The sequence below is a fragment of the Muntiacus reevesi genome, chromosome 2, assembly GCF_963930625.1.
Source record: "Muntiacus reevesi chromosome 2, mMunRee1.1, whole genome shotgun sequence".
NCBI lineage: Eukaryota > Metazoa > Chordata > Mammalia > Artiodactyla > Cervidae > Muntiacus > Muntiacus reevesi.
Genome location: NC_089250.1, coordinates 152,316,355 through 152,341,442, shown reverse-complemented (window position 1 = coordinate 152,341,442; position 25,088 = coordinate 152,316,355). Strand labels below are relative to the sequence as shown.

Genomic DNA, 25,088 nt, shown 5'->3' with positions numbered 1-25,088 from the left:
TACACCCACACACTCTTGCGTGCTGGAGAGAATATGCACCCCAAATGCCTGATTGTGCAAGGTCTTGGCGCTCCAGGGGTCTGCTCTTCTCTGTCCTCTGCAACTCTAAGGGTTTTTTCTTTTAAATTCAGAACAAGGGTTATGGAGCTAATGAGTTTGGGCCCTGAGGGACTTTTACAGCAAGGATGTGTCCTTTCTGTCTTGTAATCTGGGTGTTTTCATGTACTGTAGAAGTCAAATGTTGGGATTTGTGGGCACTGCTGGCCCCAAACCAGGAGAATCATTGGTTGGGGCCAGATCTGCACTGGCACCACCTTTGAGAAATCTGAACTCTTCATCCTCTCCTTTTGTAAGGCCCCTCATTCTGCTTTTGGGCACAGCTTAGTCAAAAGATCACGTCCTGGCGGGGCTGACTCTGCCAACTTGAATTTTTGGCTGTGTTTATGGTTCCTCCTTCTGGAAGACATGAATCAGATTTTCCTAAACTCTTTGGATTCTACTCCCATTCCTCCTGGAGTTGGCTTCCTGTTTTTTTTATTTCTTAAATAGGCTCTCTCCTGGGGTGGAGGTAGTGATTTTTATCCCACAGTGGTTTCAGCCTCTGTCTTAATTGGAGTAATGTTTGCTGTGGGAACACCCCTCAAAGTGGCACTGACTCGGTGCTGTAGAGCCTTACTTCGTTCCTGTAGCAGCCCAGAGTGGGTGCTCCTGGTTGGCGGGTGACTTTCTTCCACAAGGAGGAGGGGTGGTTCAGGGATCCAGGCACGTTCCGCCCCGTGATGCCACCACTCCAGCTGGCGGGAGGGGAGGAGTGTGGACAGGCACATCCGCTTGCGTGGCCCTGAGCCAGGCGCACTGGCGAGAACTAGTCCCGGGACCCCACCTCGCTGCGAGGGGGTCTGGGACGTGAAGTCCTCGATGGGAAACCACCCGCTTTCAGTGACTGCGCCGCGGGGAAGGGGTATCTTTGACTCTGGACAGCTATCCCGTGTTCTTCCTGTTACCTTGACTTGGTTTCGTTTAAAAGGGACGAAAATGCCGAGGACCGGATGTGACCTCAGAGCTCGGGGTCTGGTAGTTCTCGTCTCTGTTCGGTCTGAACGCGGGGACCTCCTGTGCACACTCAGCCATTGAGTCTTTCGGTTTCATTTTTGGGGAAGACCTCATGTATCTGAGGCGCTGTGCCAGGCTTATGGCTTACGCAGGTGAAGGGCCAGCGGGGGGCACAGCTGTCACCCCGCACAGGCTCGGGTGACTTCAGTCACGCTTTCCATGGCACCCAGCCATCGCCCCGCTTTCTCTGTTCAACCCGCATGTGTCCATGGTGCTCACTCTTCTCAAAACCCAGCTCTGGTCACGTCACTACCCCCTCTTGAACTTTTTCTCTATCTAGAGCTTGCAGGAAAAAGTTCAAGCCTCGAAGTGTGGTGTTTGACGTCCTTGACCATTGTCTTCAGCCTGCCTTTCCAGGAATCTCTGCTGCCACTCCCTAGAATGCTCTGCCTCAGCAGTCAGGTTAATCATTCGCTGTCCTGCCACACACCTCTGCTTCTGGGCCTTCTTGAACTTTCCCCCCTCCCTGTGTTACCTTCCTGCTTCTCCTCACCTGTCTGTGGTGGGCCAGGTCTAACCTCTGAGCTTGGCATGAAGGATTCAAAGCACATCTGAGCTTGAAACTATAGCAGATACCATACGGCATGTGCAGCATAGTTTATGTACTGATTATTAGGGCCGACGTTTCACTGACACCTGTCTTATTTTGTTTGCTGGACTGTCCACTCAGAAGATATTTTCTTATGTTTCCCATAGAGCCTAATTCATCATCTGGTACATAATAGTAAGTGCTATATAGTTTATCAAAAGCTTAGCATGTGCTAGTTGCTTTATGTCACACCTCAACCCTCCCACATGGGCGTTTTTATCATCCCTGCCTTACAGATGAAAAATTGAACCTTAAGGTTTACCTAGCCAGTAAGTGCAGGAGCCAGGCTTGAACAAGGTTTGATTCCTGGGTGTGGGAGTCATCTGTCACGTGGTTGATGAAAGTAGGGGTGAATGGGGGGCATACCTGTGTTCCTTGTTCCCTCAGAGTTTATAATCCAATTGTGCAGACCAGATGTGCAGTCTCTATACAGAATAAAAAATGTTGCTTGGCAGTGTGGCAAAGGCATGGACTTTGAAATGTCAGACCTGAGATCAGATCTCAGCTCTGCTTTTAGAGCAGTGGTCTCTTGGGGAGGTAAGTAAGTAATTTACTTCTCTGAGCTGCTGTTTCTTTTCTTTTTTTTTTTTTTTAACCTATAAGTGGGTAGGATGATACCTTCTAGAGCTTCTGTAAAGATTAGAATTAGGGGGAATGAAGATAGTTACTGGCAACTAGTCAGTCTTAGCCAGTATTATTTGTTATCATCACCCAAGGTGGGGGACATGGATCAATGCCAATGTGGATGGTTCTGTGAAATTCAGAGATGTGGGAGGTCTCTGATAGCTGGGTGGGTCAGAAAGCTTGTGGAAAGGGGCAAGTGTGAAGCTGGATTATGATATGGCTGAGACTTTCTTTCTTTTTTTTTCCTGTAGCTTACTGATACACTTTATTTGGCTGTGTGTTATTTTATTGTTTGAATTAGATGCCAACATTTAAAAATGGGATGGTATCTCACGAGCACACATCTATTTAGCCTCTCCTGAAATACTGAAGGTGGAGCCCACACTGCAGCGTGATAGGAATGAAAGCTGAGTAGGAGCTGCTCTCTAGAAAAGGCAGCCCCTTGTCCTGCTTTACTCTTTTAACTTATCTGTCGTACCCTAGGGCTTTGAAACCCCATTTATGATCCCTTCTGGTCTTCTTCCTGTTGGACAAAGCATTAGCTTCCTGTTGCTGCTGTGGCAAGCTTAGTGGCTTACCGTGGCGCACATTTATTATCTTCCAGCTGTGGAAGGCTGGAATCAGCAGGGATTGGTGACTTCTGGAGGCTCTAGGGATAATCCATTTCCTTGTCTTCTCCAGTTTCTAGAGGCCACCTCCATTTCTTGCCTTGGAGCTCTTTCTCCATTTTCAAAGAGGTGGCTAAAGTCTTAAGTATGAAGAAAGGTCCATCTTTCTTCCTGCTTGTCTACTTATTCCACAAGTATTGGTTGTGAGCCTGTGCCCTGTGCAGGGACAGTGATGAACAAGACAGACAAACACCCTGATCTCCGGGTACTTACATTCCGGTGGGCAGGACAGTACAGTAACAGCATGAAAGAGTCATGCAGGAGAGCACGTGCTAACCCAAGAGGTAGAAGGGGCTGTGTGGCTACTGGAGCTGGAGAGTCCAGTCAAGCTTCTCTGTGGAGGTGAGATCTGACCTGAAATATAAGGAGCTTGCCATGCCCTGATGAGAGGGAGGCTTCTACAGGCACAAGGAAGAGCACATGCAGTGGCCCTGAAGGAGGAATGAGATCGGGAAGTGCAAGGAGCAAGAAGCAGGTGCTGTGGCTGGAGTGCTGTGAATGGGCGGGTTGTGAGAGGACAGTTCTGGGAGGAGAGCAGGGCTTGCCTTGCCCTGGGGTCTGGACTGGGGTCTGAATTTTACCCTAAGTGTAATGGGAGGTCATTGATGGGTTGTAAGTATGCTGCTAATGTGATGTGATTTCCCAGGTGGTGCCAGTGGTAAAGAATCCGCCTGCCAATGCAGGAGATGCAAGAGACATGAGTTTGATCCCTGGGTCAGGAAGATCCACTGGAGTAGGGAATGGCAACCCACTCCAGTATTCTTGCCTGGCGAATCCCATGGACAGAGGAGCCTGGTGGGTTGCAGTCCATTGGGTCACAAAGAGTCGGACATGACTAAGCATGCATCCCCTTGAAAAACATAACATATATACACACACACATGCTATCATGATACACACACATATACACACACCTGCTAATATGATACACACACATATATATACACATGTTAATATGATATACACACAAACACACAGTTTGAAAAGCTCGCTGTGAATGTGTGTGAAGAGTGGATTGCAGGGGCAGCGGTCCAGGTAAAGATGAGGGGGGCTTGGATGGGGGTATTAGAGATGGAGAGACATCACAGTTTTGGAGAAAAAGCCCATGGCTGTGTTTCTTTGAGCCTTTTCCCTAGTATGCTAAGGCTTTGGCTTATTTTAGGCCTTTTGCTGGTCTCTAGGGAGAATGTTCCCGGGCTTTGCCAGCCTCATGGCTGGGGGAAGAGGGGGGAGGCCTGGAGTGCTTGTCTGGCATCTGCGTAGCCTGTTGGTGTGGAGGTGACAGCTTCGGTCAGCGATGTCTTTCTGGCATGTTGACCACTTAGGTCATGTCTAGACATTCTTCCCCCAGCCCTCATCTTGATCCCAAACCAAACATGTCCACCTGCTGTTAATTCCACCTCTCTTCAGAGAAACTCTAGGTAAACCCCTGGGGGACCCCAGGCCTCCTCCCAGGCTTCCCCAGGTCGGGAGCGGGCACTCTTCAAGAGTGTCCCTGTGTGCCAGAGCCAAGCCAGGTCAAGGTCAGCAGTTCTTCTCTGCCAGCCTGTCGTTCCAGTCCTTGCTGTGTGTTGAGTAGGAGAGCCCCAAGCCAAGGGGACCTCCTTGTCACTCGAGTGTCCACTCCGTGTTTTCTCCTTGTGTGCTGTGTCCTCTTGTGTACTGTGATTGTTAGCACAAGGCTTTAGTTTTCCCAGCCTCTCAGATGCCATTCCACCACTCAGGAAGGAGACATTAGTATCATCTCTTCTCTTGTGTGTGTGCAGCACGCTCAGGTTTCTGGTGAGTTGTATGGAACATGTACTTGCTATTCCTTCAGCAGAACTTGAAGGATGGGAACCCAATCCCCCATCTTGGCCTTTTTCTTTTTTTTCAGTCTTGCACTCAATAATTGCTGGGTTAATAAACAAAGGACTCTACAGTTCATCAGTGATGCTGGTGGCCATTTCTTTCTGTGTCCTTAGTACTATCTGGTCAATGTTCCTTTGTGTGTTGGGGATCAAACATTTGCTGGCCGTTGCAGTCAACCATCTGAAACGACCCGTTGTAGAAGTGAGGACTGAGGCTGAGAGGGCGGGGGAGATGCCTCACAGAGCACGTAGCAGGGCCTGCTGGAGGGCAGCGGTGGCTCAGAGATCACAGAACTCCTTCATGCCACCATTGTGATTCTCTGTGGCCCTTCCAGCACTTCTGTGGGTCATGGTCTTGTGCCTGGTTTGAGGCTGTAATTATGACTGCCCTGGTGAAAGGGGACGCTTTCATCCACATGGCAGGAATGAAACCTGGGAGCCAATTTTTCTCCTGTGTTGTGTTGATTGTCCCAAAATGCCCTCGGGTCTAGTCAGTGCCTCCCCCCCAGCCCCCTTCTCTATCCTGAGCATTCTGCCTGCACTACTGGGGATCTTAGTTCTCCCACCAGGGATCAAACCTGAGCCCCCTCCATTGGAAGCACAGAATCTTAGCCCCTGGACCGCCCTATCCTAAGCATTCTTAACCCTGCCAGGTCCTTTAGCTCAGGAACAACCTGCTGACAGGAGAAGGAACAGCAGCTCTGGGCTCAAGCAGATCAGATCATGGCCCTGCTGCTGACCTGTTAGTTACTTAAAGATTCTGTCTTTGAACCTCAGTTTTCTAATTTGCTATTGGTCTTATCCTGGAGAGTCATTTTGAGGATGGAAGATGATGTGTTTAGTGGGGCAGTGTGGCATAGGGCTTGAGTGGAGGCTCTGGAGCTGACTGCCCAGGTTCAAATCCTGACTCTGTTACTTTTGAGCTGTGTGATTTTGGACAAGTTCCTTGAGTCTCTGTGCCTCACTGGCACAAAAGTACACCCTGTGGCCTCGTACCCTCTCCCCAGGGATGGAACCTCTTACTTTCTTCTCCCTGATCCCATTCCATTCAGAGGCTGGGGAGGGCCTGGATTTGAACATGACGTTTTATTTTGCTGAAGCCTTCTGGGTTGGAGGAAGCATTTGTTCCCTAACAGGAAGGGACAGGGTCTGCGTGGGAGAGATTGGTGACACTGCCTTGGATGGGGGATACAGACAGGAAGTTCAGAAATAAGCTGATAGCTAAAGAGAGTTAAGTTAGAGAGTTATTGGCACATAAAACAGAAATTCAGGCTTTTCAGAAAAATAACAGATGCCTAAATGTCAGTGGCGAGGAAGGGAGAAGGCTATCAGATTGTTTTTTGAGTAAGATCTCAGTGAGGAAAGAGCAGTTTTGATCTATTTCTCTTGCTTTGTTTGCCAGGTGAAAAAATTGAGACTCAAGGGAGTAGCCCTTTTAGCCCTTAATTAATTAGGGTCATCTATAGCGTGCACTAATTTTTTTTTAATGTTCAGCTTGCCTTTTTGGCTTGATTGTCAGTTCCTTGAAGGCAGGTGCCCAGCTTTTGCCAGCCTCTGTGGTCCTGCTGGGTTGTGACTGATCAAGGTCCACTTCCTTGACCTCTCTGTTTTCCAGAGTGAGTACATTGCTCCGTGTGATTGTCGGCGCGCCTTTGTCTCTGGATTTGATGGCTCTGCAGGTGAGTCACTAAATTCTCTCTTTGTTCTTGTGGTACTTGTGTTTGCCTCCCTAAAATAACTGGACCCAGTTTCAGTCTGTGATACAGAACCAAAAAGAAAATGCAGACCAGACGTCCCCATTGACCCTCTGCAGAGGGGGTGTGGTCCTGGTGCCTGTAGCTCTAAGCTTACATTTTAGTTTTCTTTTCTTCTCTCATGTGTTAATGATGCTTCTCTTTAATGACTTTTTGCTTTTCAAGTCAAAAAATTTTATTTTAAAAACTGTGTTGGGGGACTTCCCTGGTTATCCAGTGGAAAAGAATTTGCCTTCCAAAGCAGGGGGTGCGTGTTTGATCCTAAGATCCCACATGCCTGGGGCAGCCAAACCCTCCTGCTGCAGCTAGGGAAGCCTGCAGGCTCTTGAGCCTGCCTGCCACAGTGAAGACCCAGCACAGCCAAAAAAAATATTGTTGAACTTTTTATTAAATATAACATACACACAGATAAGTATATCATGAATACCCCTGTGTAACTGGCTCTGCAGATAAGAAATGGGACAAGAATGGCATCCTCAGGACCCCTTCCTTAGCTTTTTGGTCCCCTGTAATTCTCTAAGCACTTAACTTTTGGTTTCCTCCTTTTCCCTTTCAACTCAAATAATAAAGATTAATGTTGAGCTACACTGGCGCCCTGCATTAACTTTCCAAGAGCTGTTGCACCCTCAAGGGCGGGTTTCCCCTTCAGGCTCCCATCCTCTTAAGTGACTAGGCTTGGCGGGAGCCCCTATCCTCGCAATTAGCGCACTGCTTCCATTGATGTAGGTGCATGTGTTGGTTGGCACATTTCAATTGGTTTTGGCTGACACCTCTGCTGAAGACCCTGAGTTCTTTTGGGCCTGTGGGAGCTAAGGGCAGGTAGAGGTGGAGGCATAAACTCCCTGTATCTCCCTGAATGCTCACAGCGCCCAGGTGGTCTCCCTTGGGAAAGGCCAAACACCTTCCTTGGGGTGTCTGTTGAAGCAGGTAGCTGTGACTGCTGAGCAGGAACCATTTTTGCCTCACTCCTGTTGACTAGAGGCCGCTGTGGCCCTCTGTCCACAGACCTCTGTTCCTCTGGTCTTGACTCACGTTGTGCACATGGGGTCTTTTCTACTGGTCCCGTGGTACCGGTACCCAGGCTGCCTCCAGACTGCTGCTTTCAGCGGTTGGCCCACAGCTGGTTGTCAGCGGTGCTGTCTTCTCTTGCCTGGAGGTCTCCTTGGAGTCAGAGGCCCAGCTGCCCCCCAGCGTGGGGGTTGGTGTTGGGGCCACACGGAGTCTGGTGCCTCTCTCCTGCTCGCCCGCCTGCTGCCTTTTTGTGCAGCTTCTCGGTGCTTGTCAGGAACTGCTCTCATTTCTTTGCTCCCCTCCTCCAGGCACAGCCATCATCACAGAAGAACATGCGGCCATGTGGACGGACGGGCGCTACTTTCTCCAGGCTGCCAAGCAGATGGACAGCAACTGGACGCTCATGAAGATGGGTACGTAGAGGCACAGCCATCTCAAGTTTAGCTGGCCGCCTTGGGAGGAGACCCTGGAATTCCTCAGGGCTTCTGGATCTTAACCCTTTTATGGGGTCAGGGACCCTTTATAGAATCCAAGTTGTCTTAGTAACAAACTACCATAGACTGGGTGGCTCAAACAACAGAAATTTAGAGAGGGATACATGTATACATATGGCTGAGTACCTTCTCTGTCCACCTGAAGCTACCAGAACATTGTTAATCGGCTGTCATTGTTCACTTGCCCAGTCAGGCCCAACTCTTTGTGATCCCATGGGCTGCAGCTGTACCCCAATACAAAATAAAAAGTCCAAAGTTTTGAGGGGGAAAAACAATAGAAATTTATTTTTTCGTGGCTGGTGGCTGGAAATCTGAAATTAGGGTGCCAGTGTGGTCAGGCTCTGGTGAGAGCTGTCTTCCTGGCGTGCAGATAGCCACCTTCTCACTTATCCTTACATGGTTCTCTCTCTCTCTTCCTCTTCTTAGAAGGCTACCAATCCTACTGGATTAGAATTCTACCCTATGACTTCATTTAACCTTTAGTATCTCCTAAGCTCCTGTCTCCAAACATAGGTCACATTGTGAGGTAGGGCTTTAGTGTATGAATTTTGAGGGAACACATTCCAGTTGATGATACAAGGAAGAACAAGAAAGTGACAGGCTTCTATATACAAACCATCATGCATTCAATTTTGAAAGGTCCTGGCTCAGAACCCTTGTTTAAGTGAGGAGTAGCTGAGGGGCAGAGAGGACCCTGTGTCTTTGATTCACATCCTAGGGGCCTTGCCATTGCTCTCTGCTGCCTCATGATTTCAAATGAGGTGAAGGTAAGGGGCCCCTGGCAACCAAAATAGGAAGCTTTCCCTCTGAGGATCCTGACTCGCTTCAGGCAGCTTAGTCACAGGGCGAGAGCATGGGTCTGCAGCTTTCTTGGGCAAATTAGTTCACCTTCAGTTTCCTCATCTATGAGGTGGAATGATAATGGTACCATAAAGTGGTGAGGATTAAAGAAATAATATATGGAAGGCATGGAGCTCAGTGTTTATTGGATAATGATAATGCATGTGTGTGTGTACACGGGTTTTTCATTTAATTGTGTGCTGTATTTTTCCTTGTCATCAGAATAGTCTTTCAAAACATGGCTTTGATTGTGCAAAGGTACAGCCTGCTGCATTTTGAACTTGGACAATAGAAGAAGGGGAAAACAGCTGCCAGGGCTGAGTGAGGAAGAGGAGAAAAGGCCAAATCCCTGATGTTTCTTGTTGTTGGAAGTTATGAGGAAATCGGGTTGTTTCCAGACTCACAGTTCTGGGAACAGAGGGTTGTTGATATTGAGTTGAGTTGACCCCAGGATCTATTACCGAGGTTATGTGTGTGTGCGCGCACGCGCGCGGGTGCATGCTCCACACACTCTCCATATACATGTATAAATGTTTGGCTTAGGGAGGAATTAAGAATGTTTTTATCTTGGCAATGGATTTATTTTAAACTTGGGTTTCTCAAAACTCTTAAAATATAGAAACGTCAACACTACAGGTTGATGTCCCAGTTGTGTTCTCTCTCACACACACAGACACAGGCCTTCGGGATTGTGGGGCTGTTGTAAGTGGATAGGCCTCTAGGCCTTTGTACTGTTTGATTACATGTCTCTCTGTTGCTGGTTCATGCGCTCTTAGCATATATGTATATTTGTTTGTATGTTAGGTGCATGTGCTACGTCCATGTGTATTTCAGATACAAGCACAGTTTAATACCTTATTTTTTAAGAAGAAGTACAAATGGAAGTTCTGATATTTTCTGCTTGCACCCCAGGGTCTCATTTAGTGTGCTTCTGGGACGTGAGCATCTCTCTTTGGGGCCTAAACTACAGCTGTTAGATATGTCAGTGCTTTGGGGGTCAGAGTGTCAGGGGAGCGAATACTATCTGCCTCTTCCCTAGACCAGCCCTGGGGGAGGAGTCCTCCTTCCCTCCGAGCCGGCTCTAGCCTCCGCTACAGCCCACCTCCTCACCGGCTCTCCTGTGTAGGGAGGTTTTAGTGGGTGTGGCTGGGGAGTGATTGATCCCTGGGGTTTTTCCCAACATCTGTCTGCTAGGAGATGATATGACGTCACCCTGTGCAAGTTACACTAGGGGCAATCAAGAAACTTCCTTAATAAGTGGCTTGTTTCGTGGTTTGAGGAAAAAAAAATAAGAAAGAATCAGATAGGAAAATCACTCAGTGACAGTTTCTAGGCAGGCTTTTGAGATTCATGAGCTCATTTCTTTATAAACCTTTGAACGTCTGTTATGTGGTTATCAGTACTCAGGGAAGGTAGTAAAAATCAGTACTGTTTTGGAATATGTGAGCTTTCACTCTTTGATATTTTACCGAAATGTTTGTTAATTGTTTAGCAAAAATCTGATGAAAAAGTATACATCTGAAATGTACAAGATAAACTGGGTTGGATTAAAGAAAAACTGGGGCGTCAAAAATAATTTTAGTTCCTTTTGTGAAGCTTACTTGGTGTCCTATGACTAGTCTCTTAGACATGGAAAGGGCTGTGTGCTCTTGGTAATTGGGAAGCCCAGGGAGCCAGTTAAAGACATGATGTTGGATTCCTGCGTGTTCCTTACAGTCTTTGGATAGGTTTCTGCTGCTAAGGCTTGAGCTCAGCCTTCCAGTCAGGCCTGATTGTCTGGCGGGGCCTTCCTTCTGCAATGATGCCCTCCAGGTGAGGGGAGAGTTCTGCGCATGTATTCGCGTTACCTGGCTGGGACGTAAGGGAGACTCTGAGCTTCCGCCTGCACCATCTCACCACTCACGCTCTTGTCACCATTAGTGGGGAAGTCACTGAAGGCCAATGAGACAGTCTTCAGGATGACATCATGCACCTGTGTTGCAATGATTCGCAGGATGCCTTTTACCAGGGGTCTAGGGAAATCCTGCTGCTTCTTTCTTCTGTCTCATCCTCCCCTTATATACCATCTTACTTTATGCTTTCCTTTTATAGCATCTAACCCTTCTTCTAGTCTTCCAGGATGAAGGGAAGTTCAGATTTTCCAAGTGCTGTCAATCCTTTTTAAAGAAGGTGCTTGATAAAGACCCTCTTCTCATGCTATTGGTGAATTGCATCCTTCTGGGTAGGATAAGGAGCTCAGGCTCCCTCGGAGTTGTTTCTCATCAGTTCTTCCCTCTGTAGGTCTGAAGGACACACCAACTCAGGAAGACTGGCTGGTGAGTGTACTTCCTGAAGGATCCAGGGTTGGTGTAGACCCACTGATCATTCCTACAGGTGAGTAAGCTGAGACCCTGCCAGTCCTTGGGTAAGGACTGGGGTTCTAGATGCCTCCCCAGCCTCCTCATTTGCTTGGGGACTCAGCATGACATGAGGTCACAGGGGAGGTCAGGGTGAGGAGAAGAGTAGCAGAGGGCTGTAGGATCGCCTGTCAGAAGATGCCAGGCTCTCAGAGCCCTGCTGCCTGTAGAGGGTGTTCAGTTCACAGCGAGACCACCAGTATTTCTCCTCAGATTACTGGAAGAAGATGGCCAAGGTTCTGAGAAGTGCTGGCCACCACCTCATTCCTGTCAAGGACAACCTTGTGGACAAGATCTGGACAGACCGCCCCGAGCGTCCCTGCAAACCGCTCATCACACTGGGCCTGGATTACACAGGTCAGAACCATGGCTGCGCCCGGCAGGCCCTGGCCATCGTCCCCTCCACCTGAATGGAAGTCCTCTGGAGCCAGGTCATTGAGCCAATGGGAGGATTTGGCCCCACTCTGGCACGTGGGGCATTGGGTGCAGCAGGAGTTCAGTTTGTTTCCACCGTTGGCACCTGTTTGGGCATAGTGTATTTTCACAGAGCTCCTCTGGGCAGACCCATGGATGCTGCTGAGATGGCTTTTTTTTTAACCACTCAGTTGCTCACTGTCCCTCTAATGCGTCTGATATTGGACACAGAGCCTAGAGGTTTCTAGATTCCATGTCCTTTTCTTCTGCCAGCACTTGTAGGTTTACCTTCCCAGGCTCCCTGCCCTCTATCTGTCCTCTGCCGTAGAGGCTTTGGGGAGTGGGTGGGTTTCTTTGGCTTGCATGATAGTGGTGAGTGAGGAGCACGTTCTGTGAACAGTCTGTGGGAGATGAAAGTGTGGATTTATGGAAGAGTGAGGAGTGCAGAGGGAAAGGCCTGGAGGTGGGGCAGAGGGGAGTGAATCTTGCTGTCGAAACAGCAGAGGAGAGGTGGAGCAGGGATGTCTGGAATGCAGGCACCTTGCCCAGAAGGGTCCTGGGAAGAAAGCATTACAGCCCAGACTCTCAGCCAAGTTCTAAGCAGAATTCCCGAGCTGACCTTCACAGCAGCGTTTGGCTGTGGGGACGCCCCCAGCTTGCTTCCTTGTGACTCTCTGACCAGGGGGTATTGCAGACCGAGGAGGGGGTGGGTCCAGTGAGGGGCCCTGGGTCAGCTAAACACTGTCCATCAGCATGCTTGGGATTCTGCTGAGCTGAAGGAGAGGCTCTGACCTGTTGCTTACAGAGCAGGGAGAGCAGGTTTGGCTGGTGAGACTTCGGGTCAGCGGACACGTGGGTGCGCACCATGTGCAGAGCCCTGCCCGGTGCTGTGTGCATGAGACAGATGCCTGCCCTGCTCACAGGTGGCCGCACCGTGGGCACAAGTGCTGTCTCCTGTCAGCGGGTGGTGGTGGTGGTGGGGTGAGCGTCTCTGGGGCCCACAGGAGAAGCAGGGAGTCGCCGGCTGTGTCTGACAGCGCGTGTGTGGTTTGGAAGTGGTAGTCACACTGAAACAGGCTGTGGTGAATTCCTAGATCTTAGCACTGAAAGGCAGGTCTTGAGGCTCTAGAAATGTAAGGTAGAGGGTGATATTTGCCTGACCTCTAAAGACTCTAAAGCAGAGTTCTCTCTGCTGGGTAGTGTCTTCTCGAAGCTCCCTGTGCTTCCTCTATGGCAGCAGTCTTTACACAGAAGTGTAACCAATTGCTGGTTTAATTGTCTGTCTTCCCTTCCAGATTGTAAGTCCCATGAGGGCAGGGACTGCATGTAGCTCAGAACTGTAACTGCAGTGACCAGCATTGCAGATATTGATGCCTGGGCAGGAGAGACGTTTCTTAGACATTTGTTGGATGAACAAATGGATTAATTTTGTTGTGAGGCAGTCCGGGCTCTGGACAGTCAACTAGCTTAGACAGAGTCACTTCTCTTGTGTGGGATTGGTATCCAGGCATTCTGTCCGCTCAGATAACATGCTCCCTTGGATGTGGTGCTGGTTAAGAATGTTTGAATGGGTTCTTTCACTTGGCTCTCACCCGTCCCCGGGACCAGACCAGGGGCTGGAGTGGCAAGTATGTTTGTTTCTTGCAGGCATCTCCTGGAAGGACAAGGTTGCAGACCTCCGGTTGAAAATGGCTGAGAGGAACGTCGTGTGGTTTGTGGTCACTGCCCTGGATGAGATTGCGTGTGAGTGCTCTGGCTTCACTGTTGGGGCGTGTTAACCAGCCTCTCAGTTGGTTCTCTGGGAATCTGTGTGTTCACAGAATTCAGTTTTCTGTGTAGTTAGAGAATAAGCAAAAGACCGTCACCAGTGGGTATATGGCATGCCAAGTGGGATGGACAGTTACAGGGAGCTGGGGAGGAGATTGTGGTTGGTCTGGAGCAGTATCACAGCCAGGCGCTGATGTTAAATCTGTGGTGGTGTCCCCATCTGGCCCGTCTACTCAGTACTGTGACACCTCTGAGGAAGGGCGCTTTCTCCAAACTTTTTGTGTCTGTCAACATTCATTTGTCTCTATAGGTATGGAAGTGAGCTCATAGGAGATATTTTTTTCTTTATACTTCTCCTGTATTTCCCAGATTCTCCACAATGAGGATGTTCTAGAAATATTTCTACTTCAGAAAACTCAGGAGCTGAAAGTTCACCAAACCTTTTGATACAATAGCAGTTTTTTAATCTTTAGATCTTAAACTATCCTTATGGATTGTTCAGTGCCTTCTAGAACCTGAATGAATAAGGTTGAACCTTCTTTTTCTATTTTCTGACTGGATTTGACCCACAGTACCTGAGAAGAGGCACTGCCTTATCTTTTTTTTTTTTCACTAGAGAAAGATGGCTTACTGCACAATCTCTAATCCCTAGCCCCTAAACTGTCACGTGTGTTGGTGATTTATATCCTTGATTAACTTAATAACATCAACATCAGAGAAAATAACATATGAAGCTAATCTCCCCTTGATTATTTAAATATCCCCCGTTTTCATTGTGGAAAATCTGGGAAGTGCAGAGCAAGTAGAAATAAAAAATAAAAGTCACCTATAATCTTCTTGCACAGAATCAGTTAACATTTCTGTGCATATATAATTTTGTAACTTGATTTTTTCCACTGTATTTACTCTAAGCATATATAAACATAATTTTAAGTGAATATTAAATATCCCATCATATGGTTATAGTGCAATTTACTTAACCATTCCTCTCAGGATGACCTTTGAGTTATTTCCACTTTTTCTTATGATTGTATTACAGGACTGCCATCAAAGTTGGTGCATCACAATCTGTGTCTTAGTTTCTGATCATTTTCTTTCAGTTTTTGGTTGACTTTGGAGGTGGTGTTATGGGCTGGAGGGTGTGTGCACGGTAGGGTGTTTGACGGTATTGCCACGTACCTGCCAGAGAGGTTGCACCGCGTGTATGAATACACCCCCCTTGCCACACTCTCACCGACCCCAGGTGCAATCATTTAAAAAGATTGCCAGTTGGGTTTGATGGGTAAAACATGTTGCCTCCATGCTGTACTTGAAGAAGCCATGGTTTTAAAATACAGGCAGTGCGTTTTATACCAGTGTCTTCTTTGCACCCCGGTTCCCCGGAGAGCAAGTGTTAGGCTGCGGGAGGTCCTGGGACGAGAGCTGTGCTTAGCGCCGGCCCCTCTCGTTTCTCCAGCACGCAGTGACCTCACCAGGGCCCTGACACTGGCCAGGCAGGTCCTCCACCCAGCCGTGGTTCCGGGTGGGCCGCCGGCTCGGGTTTCACTCCTGGGCCGAGAGCCCCTCTGACTCACTGCTTTTGTTCCTCTGCTGGGAAGCTCCGCCTCCCTGGGGCTCCTGACCCTCACACAGAGGGCCGCATCTGGCCTCCCTGGCGGGCGGGTCTCCGTTTCTCTGCCCTCGGTCTCTTGCCTCAGAAGGGAGCGAGTCCTTGGCTCCCGCCCCGGTACTTGGGAGTGCCAGAGGTTTTTCTGTGGCAAGGCCAGGCCTGGCGGGTCACCGCCGGGTGGACCATTTCAACTCTTTGTCTGGAGGGCAATTCTCGGGTGTTCTGACTAATAACTCTTTCCATTCCCTTCTCGGGGTGGTGATGTGGCAGCGACAGACACAGTTCTGGTGCCCTCTTTCGGTGGATATGCGCAACTGCAGCTCAGCGGCGAGACGGAAGGGAGGCGCCCGGCCTCTGAGAGGTCCGCCCGGCCCTTCCCGGCCAGTGGAAGCGCTCTCTGCGTCCTCCCAGCTGCCCCTTAGCTCACGGTCGGGCGGGTGACAGGAATTTTTTTTTTCTTGCAGGGCTATTCAATCTCCGAGGATCAGACGTAGAGCACAATCCTGTATTTTTCTCCTATGCAATCTTAGGACTAGAGACGATCATGTGAGTGTTGGCCCCGCACCTGAAGGTCTTCCGCACAGCTCCTCCGAGCCCCGGTCCGTCCCCCTGGCTCGGGCCCACCCGACTCGGCCTCACGTGCACCAGGGTCCTGCTTTTCTCCTGCCCTTTCCTGCCTCCCTTTCCCTTCTGCCTTCCTTAACAATAGGTGTTGATTTATATCCTGCCTCTCTTATAATCCTGAAAATGATTGGTAGTACTAGAAGATTAAAAAATTAAGTGTCGAGGACATCAGAACAAAACCGGAGAGAGTGAGCTTAGTTCACAGAATTCCTGCTGCAAACACTTGTTCAGGCTGCACGTTGGATTCCTAGCTGCCAAGGCAGAGGGGGATGTGGACTTTGTTATACAGCCCTCGGTCCACAGTGCAAATAGACCTCATCATTCAGAAGGTCAAAAGTGACGCAGGAAAAACCCCCGAGTCGTGCCTCGTTGAATTATCTTTTAAACTGCTGCTTGCGGCCTTCCTGCCGTTGCTGTCCTTGTTTGAGTGGCTTTCTGCATTCAGACCTGTTTATTGAGTGCCTGTTACGCGGTAGAGTCTCCACTAGGTGTTGGGGTGAATGAGGCAGACAGGGTTCTGGGTTAGAGTTGGCGATTCCGATGCATAGTTGGCACTCACTCGTCAGTGGGGCAGGTACGGATGTTATTGGAGGGGCCTGACCTGATCAGAGGAGACAGTAATATTGAGACAGAGATTCAGGGTACTTGGGAGTTAGCTCGGTGAGTAGGGAATGAGGAGGAAGAGAAACAGGTGATCTAAGCCGGGGAGCAGCATTCTCAGAGACTTTGGACAGGAGAGAGTGAAGGACCCAGGCTGGCCCAGTGTGGTTGGAACCTGGAGTGGGAGATGGCAGGTAGGCAGGGCCACATAAGCAAGGCCTTGTGAGTCAGGTTCAGGAGCTTGGGCCCTTGTCCTGAGGATGCTATGAGTTTCCACAGGGCACTGCATGGTCAGGCTTGTAAATCATAGAGAATTTATGATTGGAGTGAAATTATGGGGTGGATTATGATTATTGAAAAATAGGGTGGATAGGGAAGACTGGTGGCAGGGAGACCAGTTAGGAGGCCATGGCACTAATCCATGAGAGATGGTAGTGGTTAGCCTTAACCCTAACCTGGGCAGCAAGTGGGCAAGGCTGCAGTGAAAGCTGGGGAGGTTTGAGGGGTGCTCAGGCCATAAGTTCAAAGATCTCCATGAAGGAGGGGAAGAGGGGCATCAAGGAGGACAGTGCCCAGGTCCTGGCTTGGGGGACAGGGTGCAAGGTAGCATGCACGGGCAGGGAGCACAGTTTGGGGAGCAGGGTTTGGGAAGGGCATGGAGGGAAGAGAGGCTGCTCACTTGGGATGCTGGAAGGTAGAGCCTGTGTCTTATGGGTGGGTCGGTGTTCTCGGCCTCTGATTCCTGCGCCCACCTTTCCTATCACCTCTCCTCTGGCCCCTCTGCAGGCTCTTCATTGATGGTGACCGCATAGATGCCCCTGTTGTGAAGGAACACCTGCTGCTTGACTTGGGCCTGGAAGCCGAGTACAGAATCAAGGTGCTTCCGTACAAGTCCATCCTGAGCGAGCTCAAGATCCTGTGTGCCAGCCTTTCCCCAAGAGAGAAGGTTTGGGTCAGTGACAAGGCCAGCTATGCTGTGAGCGAGGCCATCCCCAAGGTTGGTAGCCCCAGAGCCGATCAAAGCCTACCACTCTGTCCACCAGGCTGGTCCTGGCATCAGACGACTTCTCTTTGAAGCAGAGTTTGGTTGTTCAGGCAGATTTCCAGGACTGGGTGTCATATCAGAGGTGTAGTCCCTTCAATGAGCCCTTTGGGCTCTTAGAACCCAGTGAGTCCTGTGTTTTCCAAATGTGGCATGAGATGATTTTAGGTGGTACACATTCATTCTTAGGGTTATTTAAATGTATCTGTTTTAAAAGCATTTTAACAGATTTAAAGAATAAACCAGTGGTTACCAATGGGGAGAGGGAAAGGAGATGGGGCAAGATTGGGGTACCAGGTTCAGAGGTACAAACCACTATGTATTAAAAAAAAATAAGCTACAAAGATATATTTTACAGCACAGGGAATTTAGCCAGTATTTTCAAATAACTTTAAATGGAGTCTAACCTTTAAAAATTGTGAATCACTGTATTATATCTAAGACATATATATCAACTATACTTCAACTAAAAAAAGCATTTTAGTGTGTAGTTGAAAAAAATATAATTAGCATACGAGACCATGTATTATAAAAATTATTTCTTAAGAGAGAGTTGATTTCAATAGACTGTTGATTCAAAGATCATCTAAAGAAGAGTCTTAAGTAAATAAGGGTCCAGCGAGTAGGCAACCTGGGTAAGCCCTGTGCAGATGGTGTGGGAGTGTCTGAAGTTCGGGAAACACTACTCTATATCTGCCTCCCCCACCGTATTTTATAGTTAAGGAGACCTGAGGCCCAGGGAGGCTTAGAGAGTTGGGGACTTAGCAGAGGTCAAATGATAGCAATAGTGATGCCGTTGACCCAACCCCTGCTGGGTGGTGCTAATCTGCTGACATGGGCCCCTCATTTTCACTGAGGCCTGCGGCAGGAGTCCATGCCGCCTTAGTTGAGCCTTAGTTGAGGCCCAGAGTTGAGTCCTACTCTGGACCTCTGGCTGCTGAGTGGCCTTTGGCAAAGCCAGCAATATCCTGTCTTCTCCACTAAGCAGGGGCCATCCTGGGAGGGGTCCAGGCCTGACCACCTAGTCCTGTTTTCCCATTGCACCCCTGTCCCTATCACCCTGTGTGATGGAGTTACTCAGAGCTTTACTTCCATGGGGGTCATGCCTGCCTTGTTTCATGTGCAGGTGTGCAAGAGAGAGAGAGAACAGGGAGTGTGGAAAGAGGGAGCCCTTTGAGAAGTTCGGTGCAAAATTATTCCCTGCTCCCTCTAACACAGGGCTGGATTCTGACTTTGTTCTCAGTTGGGAAGGCTCTTCCCCAGCCCTTTAAGACCTGACTGTTACTGGTAGCTGATCCCTGAGCATGAGGTGGGAAGGAATAGGAGCTCCCTGTCCCCTTATCGGTCACATGCATCCCCAGACAGTGGGAAAAGGCCTCCTTTTAGCATCCAGAAAGGGGTTATTTCGGTCAAGCTTTGATCCGTTAGTGAACCCTGACCATGACCATGGAGGTTTGAAAAGCAGCATCTTGCTGCTGGCTGGCAGCCAGCTATCTCAGAGAGCTAAGGGGGTAGGGGGGAGATGAGAAATAGCTTGTTTGATGTACTTTATCTTTTTGGATGAGCTCAAGCCCCTTTCACCAGTGCTCAGAGTCACCACCCAAAAAGGGCAGGTCTTTGGGCTCCAGGGGACAGCAGGGAGGGCCTGAGTGGGAGCTGTCTGTGATCTGTCTAAAGTGAGGAGTCCTGGCTGGAGGGGTGATCCTGGTCTGGGGTGAGTGATTCCCACAATACTGCCTCCCGCCCCAGGATCATCGCTGCTGTATGCCTTATACCCCCATCTGCATCGCCAAAGCTGTGAAGAATTCTGCTGAATCAGAAGGCATGAGGCGAGCTCATGTGAGTAAAGCAGCCTGTGCAGAAGAGAGGGTGTGTGGTGGTCAGAAGGCCCAGCTCCCTTACCTGCTGTGTGGCTTTGACCCTGGCGCAGGTGGGAACCTCTCTGAGCCTTCCAGAGTTCATGAGAGAATGAAATAAAATACTGGATGGGTCATGGGAATCGCCGGCATGGAAAGCCCTGACTGCTGGTGGTGTGTGGTCCTCTACATTAGGGCTGGGCCTTGGATCTGCCCATCTGATTTTCAGTCATAACTTAAAAAAATGTCTCTATTTGCACAGATTAAAGATGCCGTTGCCTTATGTGAACTCTTTAACTGGCTGGAAAAAGAGGTTGGTTCTTAGTCTTTGTTTAACACGTGGACAAAGATTATTCAGAAATTATCTACATGTGATTCTAACTGTGACTCTGGTTGACCATGAGGTCTAAGATCTTGATCTAATTTTAGTACCCCTTTTTAAGAGTTCTTTGTGGGAATTTGTTGTGTGTGAATTTAAAAACTGTAGAAAACAGTAACAAAGATGAAGAAAGAAATTCCTTAACAGAATGGATCCTTTCTGGGTTAAGGAATTGTCTTGTAATGAAGTGGACTTTCATTATAAGGAAAAATGACTTACAGGCAAGCTGATTGTATTGAGAGAAAAAGATCTTTGTGTATATTCTGAACTTTAAGGCGTAAAACTTTTTATATTAAATTGATTCTTGGTCATTAGTTTCTTGCCTTTTCACTCCTTGTAGCTGATAGGAAGGTGATTTCTTTGTGCTCTTATTAAATGGTATCATATTCCCTTTAAATATTTTATGAGCAACTCTTTGAAAGTAGCTTACATTGGGAGAAGAAAATACTTTGATTCCCACAAATTTTTCCCGTCTGGCAGTTGTTCATCTGTATATGTCATTTTTTTTTTTTTTCAGCGTAGGTCATTTTTACGTCTCTCACTGTACTGCTATCATTTTGTATTCTGTTTTATTCACTTAGTATCATAGTGTGAGCATTTCCCATTTTCTTTGAGATTTAAAAAAAAAAATGATCCAAATGGGGACTCTGTTTAGTGGCTAGGCTGCTTTATTTACCCATTCCTCCTATTTTCAAATGTTAAGAATGTTTTTTGAATTTTTTTTTTTTTTGCAATTACCAAGCACCTTGTAATAATATCTTTGCATTTATCTTTATTCAGAATCTTTTTCTTAGGATATTGTAGGTGGGAATGCTTTTGAATTTTTAAATATAGGTTAAATTTGGGGACGTTTTAGGATATAATACTGAGGGAGATAATTGAGTGAAAAATTAAATGGATAGAAGTCCTTTTACTTTTAGATAACTTTGGTAAGAGCCTTTGGGAATTCCCTCCTTGTTGAAGATGAGACATAATCTGTGTCCTGTAGGTTGGACAGTTGAGACATGGGGATTGAGGAAAAAGTAAGCTTTTAATGTACTCCCTATAACAGAGGAGCCTAGCAGCCTACAGTCTGTGGGGTCGCAAGGAGTCAGACACGACCGAGCGACTAACACCTTTCATACTATGTGGGAGACCCGTGAATTTATCATACCCCAGTGGTTTATAAGCAACTTCCTCGTAGGTGCCCAAAGGTGGTGTGACAGAGATCTCAGCTGCCAACAAAGCTGAGGAATTCCGCAGGTAAGGATCCCTCTGCGGGGAGCCCTGTGAGTCCTGTGTGCCTGTCCTTGGCAGATTCAGTGAAGCTGGGCGGGACCCTGATTGCTGGCACAGTAAGAACCCTTAGGCCGCTCTGCCCTGTGTGTGTCTTTCTGTTCCAGGCAGCAGGCTGACTTTGTGGACCTGAGCTTCCCAACCATTTCCAGTACGGGACCCAATGGCGCCATCATTCACTACGCGTAAGGCATGCGGAGGAGCACGCTGCCTGGCTTTGCTGCTGCTTCTGCACAGGAGCCTGAGCAGGGGAGAGACATTGTTTTATCAAAGGCCCCTGCGCCCACCTCCCTGTGTCTGTTGAGATCGTATGTGTGAAATAAGATCTCTGAGGTCTTCTTGTCTCTCAATCCGAAGCCTCTGCCTTTTGGGAGCGACTCTTTGGCACCGATGTTGCCCATCAACATTGTCCATGATGTAGTCAAACGGGTCAACCCTCTTTCCTCTGAGACTGCAGTATCTGTTGTCATAATCCTTGAATCTTAATAGTTGGAAGTTTTAGTGTTTTAGTGTTTTTCTTTTCTGACGGCGGCAGCCTTCTTGATGCACTAGTCCAAATGTCTTGTGAGCTCCATGACCTCCATTCCAAACTAACTTACCCCTAGGTTGTGGAGCACCCTGTTATGTTTAAGGAGATAATCTGTACCCTCTCTTTTCTCCCCAGCATATGGGGATTTGTACCACACGAACCCGTGGACCCACAGAGCCAAGCTTCCTTCCACTGTGAGGCCAGGAGGGCACTGATGAATCTGGGAGAGCTAGACCCACCTGTGGAGGTGGAGGGAAATGGAACTAGGCTTCTTGCATGGGCTCCAGCTTCAGCTTCGCCTGGCCCACATGGTTTTGCCTCGTGTGGGGTATCTTGAGTTCGTTGCTTCCCATCTGTGATGGGCATCGTGATGGAGCACTCTGGCTGTCTCACTGTGCTGTACTTGGGCACAGGTCCCCCCTCCACCCTTTTTACTAATCGCTTTTAGAGTTTTTAGTCTTGGGACAAATTTTGAAGCTACTGTGTGGGAGACAGCCACGGATGTGACTGTACAGTTCTCTCATATTAATGCTTCTGTTTCAACATTAAACTATCAAAAGCACTTGAGTTCTTGTCTTATATTTAGCACAGGTGGTGAATTTCCTGGCCGGATATGACCCTAGAACTTAAAATAAAAATTTTCAGTCCAAGTGGGGAGAATCTCACTTTCCTTTGTGTTTCTTCATTGTGGCTATTGGAAGCCTGTTGAGAAGCAGGGTGCTGGGCCCATATCTGGTGATCTTTTCTAGTCATTGGGATCGAGTGCCTACTGGCCCCCTTCCTGCCTATGAATGAAGCAGAACCTCTGTGAGACCCTCTCTGCACTGCAGGGCAGAGACTTGGAATGCTCACGTCCCGTCTAGCTTTTCCCAGTGCAGAGTATTGTCTGGAAGGAGATATGGAGGAATGAGCTACTTTAAAAAATACCTCACGTTCATTTGAAAATAGTGCTCTAGTATAAAAGCATCATGATCTACTCCTTTCCCCAGCAAAAGTCCCTTTAGTTTTTTTCCCAAAATGAGACACTCACCTTCTGCCCCTCTGGTGGTCTAGGAAGCAAGTGGGGAGGCTCCTGGTGGGGTTAGGGCTGAGGGAGAAAAGTGGAGGCTGGAGGCAGGGGACTGAACCATCACCCCCCCCTCCCCCCCAAAATAAAGACAAATGACTCCAGACTGCTCTCTTCTCATTTCCCAGCTTGGTCCTCTTGCTTCTGTTGATTATTATTTTTGTAATTTTTACAGTTATCTCATGAACACTTATTTTGTTCTAGTCACAAATGGAGGTAGATATAAAGAAACATGTTATTCTTCCTTCTCGAGCTCTTTATCTAGTTGGGGAGATAGGTTGACTAGTCTTGAGTAGAAGGTTAATATTACTTGCAATAATTAACCTATTGGGTAACTTGGGTTTGATATAATTTCAGGCTTGCATAAGTTGTTAGCATAGTACAAAGAACTCTTGTATTCCCTCCTCCCAGGTTCAGGAAGCATTTACATTTGTGGAATAATTAATTTGTAATTAACTTTCTTAGGCCGGTCCCTGAGACGAATAGGACCTTGTCTCTGGATGAGGTGTACCTCATTGACTCGGGTGCTCAATACAAGTAAGTGAATCGGGGCTACTGGAGAGCCTGACTCCGCCGTCAGGGCAGTTGAGTAGATGGACAGGCCAGGCTCCAGCCGAGATCTCTCAGCGGGTCATCTCATTCTGCGCCGGCCACTGATGGAATTGTTCCCATGTCTTGTCCTTTTCTTCACCCTTTGTTGAAATAGCCTGGTTGTGATTCTGTTCCCACAAAAGACTGTTTGGTAGAAATGTTTAGTTCTTGGCTGGAAGCTGTTAAATACTAAATAAATAACTGAAAGTAGGCTTTCAGAACCATTTGGAAGTCTTCTGCCCCAGCCCATAAACCACCTGCCAGTTCCCCAACTTACAGTGACCTCAGGGCCTTGGGGAGTGAGGGCTTAATTTTGAAAGGATGAATGAGAAATGAGGGTCATCCCTGAGTTTCTGAATTTCTTTCTTCATGCCTTGCTGCTTTTACAGTCATCACCTAGAATAGTTTCTCAGAGAACCCAAGATTTGATTGGGTCTTGAGGTGGAACCCATGAGGAGGAGCTGGAATAGGTGTTGTCTGCATTGAGAGAGCATGAGCCAGGCCTTTTAATTTTCCATTTTGCACTGCAGCTGGGACTTTGCCTGGTGGAGAATGTTGTTATTAAATGAGCTCAGCCAAGTATGTGAAAGCCACAATCTAGCCTGGGAAGTATGGGTTGGTGTTAATAACAGCCTAGAGCTAAGAGTATTGAGATTACTTGGGTAATGGTGTAACTTTGGGTCACTTCTACATTTTAGCAGGATTCTAGAAGCTATCCTTTCTCTGTTGGGGGTGGATTGGGGTGTTCTAAAAGATGCATTTGGGAATTTTTAGGTTCTAGTAAACTGCTTGCCATCCTGACAGGAGGAGTTGGAGTTTGACCTTCTTTTGCCAGAAGGTCCACTTTCATTCATAACCCCAGGAATGGTGCCTTCCATGAAACAGTCTTCACATTGTAGACTATGAGTGTGTGTGTGTCAAGGCCTGACTGAGTTCACTCCCACTGCACTGGGCCATCCTTGCTTTCACACTGTGTCTCATTTTATTTGTTATAATAACTTTATTGCAATATAATTCAAGTTACTAAAGTGTACAATTGATGATTTTTAGTTTGTTCACAGAGTTTGCAACTATCACCATCATCAATTTTAGAGTATTTTCATCACCCCCCAAAAAAGAAGCACTGTTCCCGTTAGCAGTCACTTTCCATCTTCCCCTAGTCAGGGAACCACTAGTGTACTTTAGTCTGTCTGTACTTGCCTCTTCTGGACATTTCATATTAATGGAATTACATAATATTAATATATAGTGTCAGTTTCTGACTTCTGTCACTTAGCATAATGTGCTCAAGGATCATCCACGCTGTAGCATGCATCAGTACTTCATTCCTTTTTATTGCTGAATACTGTCTCATTGTATGTATGTACCACATTTTGTTTACTCATCAGTTGTTGGACATTTAGGTTGTTCCCATGTTTGGGATATGAAGAGTAATGCTGCCGTGAACATTAGTGTACGTGTGTTTGTGTGGACGTTTTCAGTTCTCTCGGGGGTTTACTCGGGGGAGTAGAAGTGCTGGGTCATAAGGTCACTCCGTGTTTAAGAAACCTCTTATGAATCTGCAAACTGCTTTCCAAAGTGGTTGTACTATTTTACACGAACACCAGTCGCTGCATGAGGGTTCAATTTTCTCCACATTGTCACCTGTCTTGTATTTGAGGAAGAGCTTCTTTGGAGTGAACACTAACTTGCCCTTTCTTTTGGGCAGGGATGGAACCACAGACGTCACTCGCACCATGCATTTTGGAACTCCTACGGCTTATGAGAAGGTAAGAGAATGCTTGAGAGGCCCTCTGCTTTCTCTGACCGTTCCCTCTTGTGAAAAGGGATTGTATAAATAAGTAAAAGTTACATGTGGGACAGTAAAAGAGCCCATTACTGTGGAGTCAGGCTTATCTGCTTTATGACATCCATTTAATTGATTATTGGAAAGATTTTAAGAACATTCTGTCTGCTAAGGTCAGGCTCAGATTCAAGTTTAAACAACTTTGGCCTTC

The 25,088-nt window shown here is 47.8% G+C and overlaps 1 protein-coding gene across 3 annotated transcripts in view; it reads left to right on the top strand.

Moving 5' to 3' along the window:
- The window catches only part of XPNPEP1 (X-prolyl aminopeptidase 1), a 52,505-nt gene that overhangs the window by 18,993 nt on the left and 8,424 nt on the right, over positions 1-25,088 (top strand). For all 3 annotated transcript variants that reach the window (XM_065923289.1, XM_065923287.1, XM_065923288.1), the window contains 13 exons: positions 6,460-6,523; positions 7,918-8,022; positions 11,224-11,316; positions 11,553-11,696; positions 13,401-13,496; positions 15,594-15,675; positions 17,140-17,350; positions 19,145-19,234; positions 19,514-19,564; positions 20,814-20,872; positions 21,013-21,090; positions 22,966-23,037; positions 24,800-24,860. In XM_065923289.1, the coding sequence (XP_065779361.1) occupies positions 6,460-6,523; positions 7,918-8,022; positions 11,224-11,316; positions 11,553-11,696; positions 13,401-13,496; positions 15,594-15,675; positions 17,140-17,350; positions 19,145-19,234; positions 19,514-19,564; positions 20,814-20,872; positions 21,013-21,090; positions 22,966-23,037; positions 24,800-24,860 (1,206 nt within the window). The remainder of the gene's footprint in view (positions 1-6,459; positions 6,524-7,917; positions 8,023-11,223; positions 11,317-11,552; positions 11,697-13,400; positions 13,497-15,593; positions 15,676-17,139; positions 17,351-19,144; positions 19,235-19,513; positions 19,565-20,813; positions 20,873-21,012; positions 21,091-22,965; positions 23,038-24,799; positions 24,861-25,088) is intronic.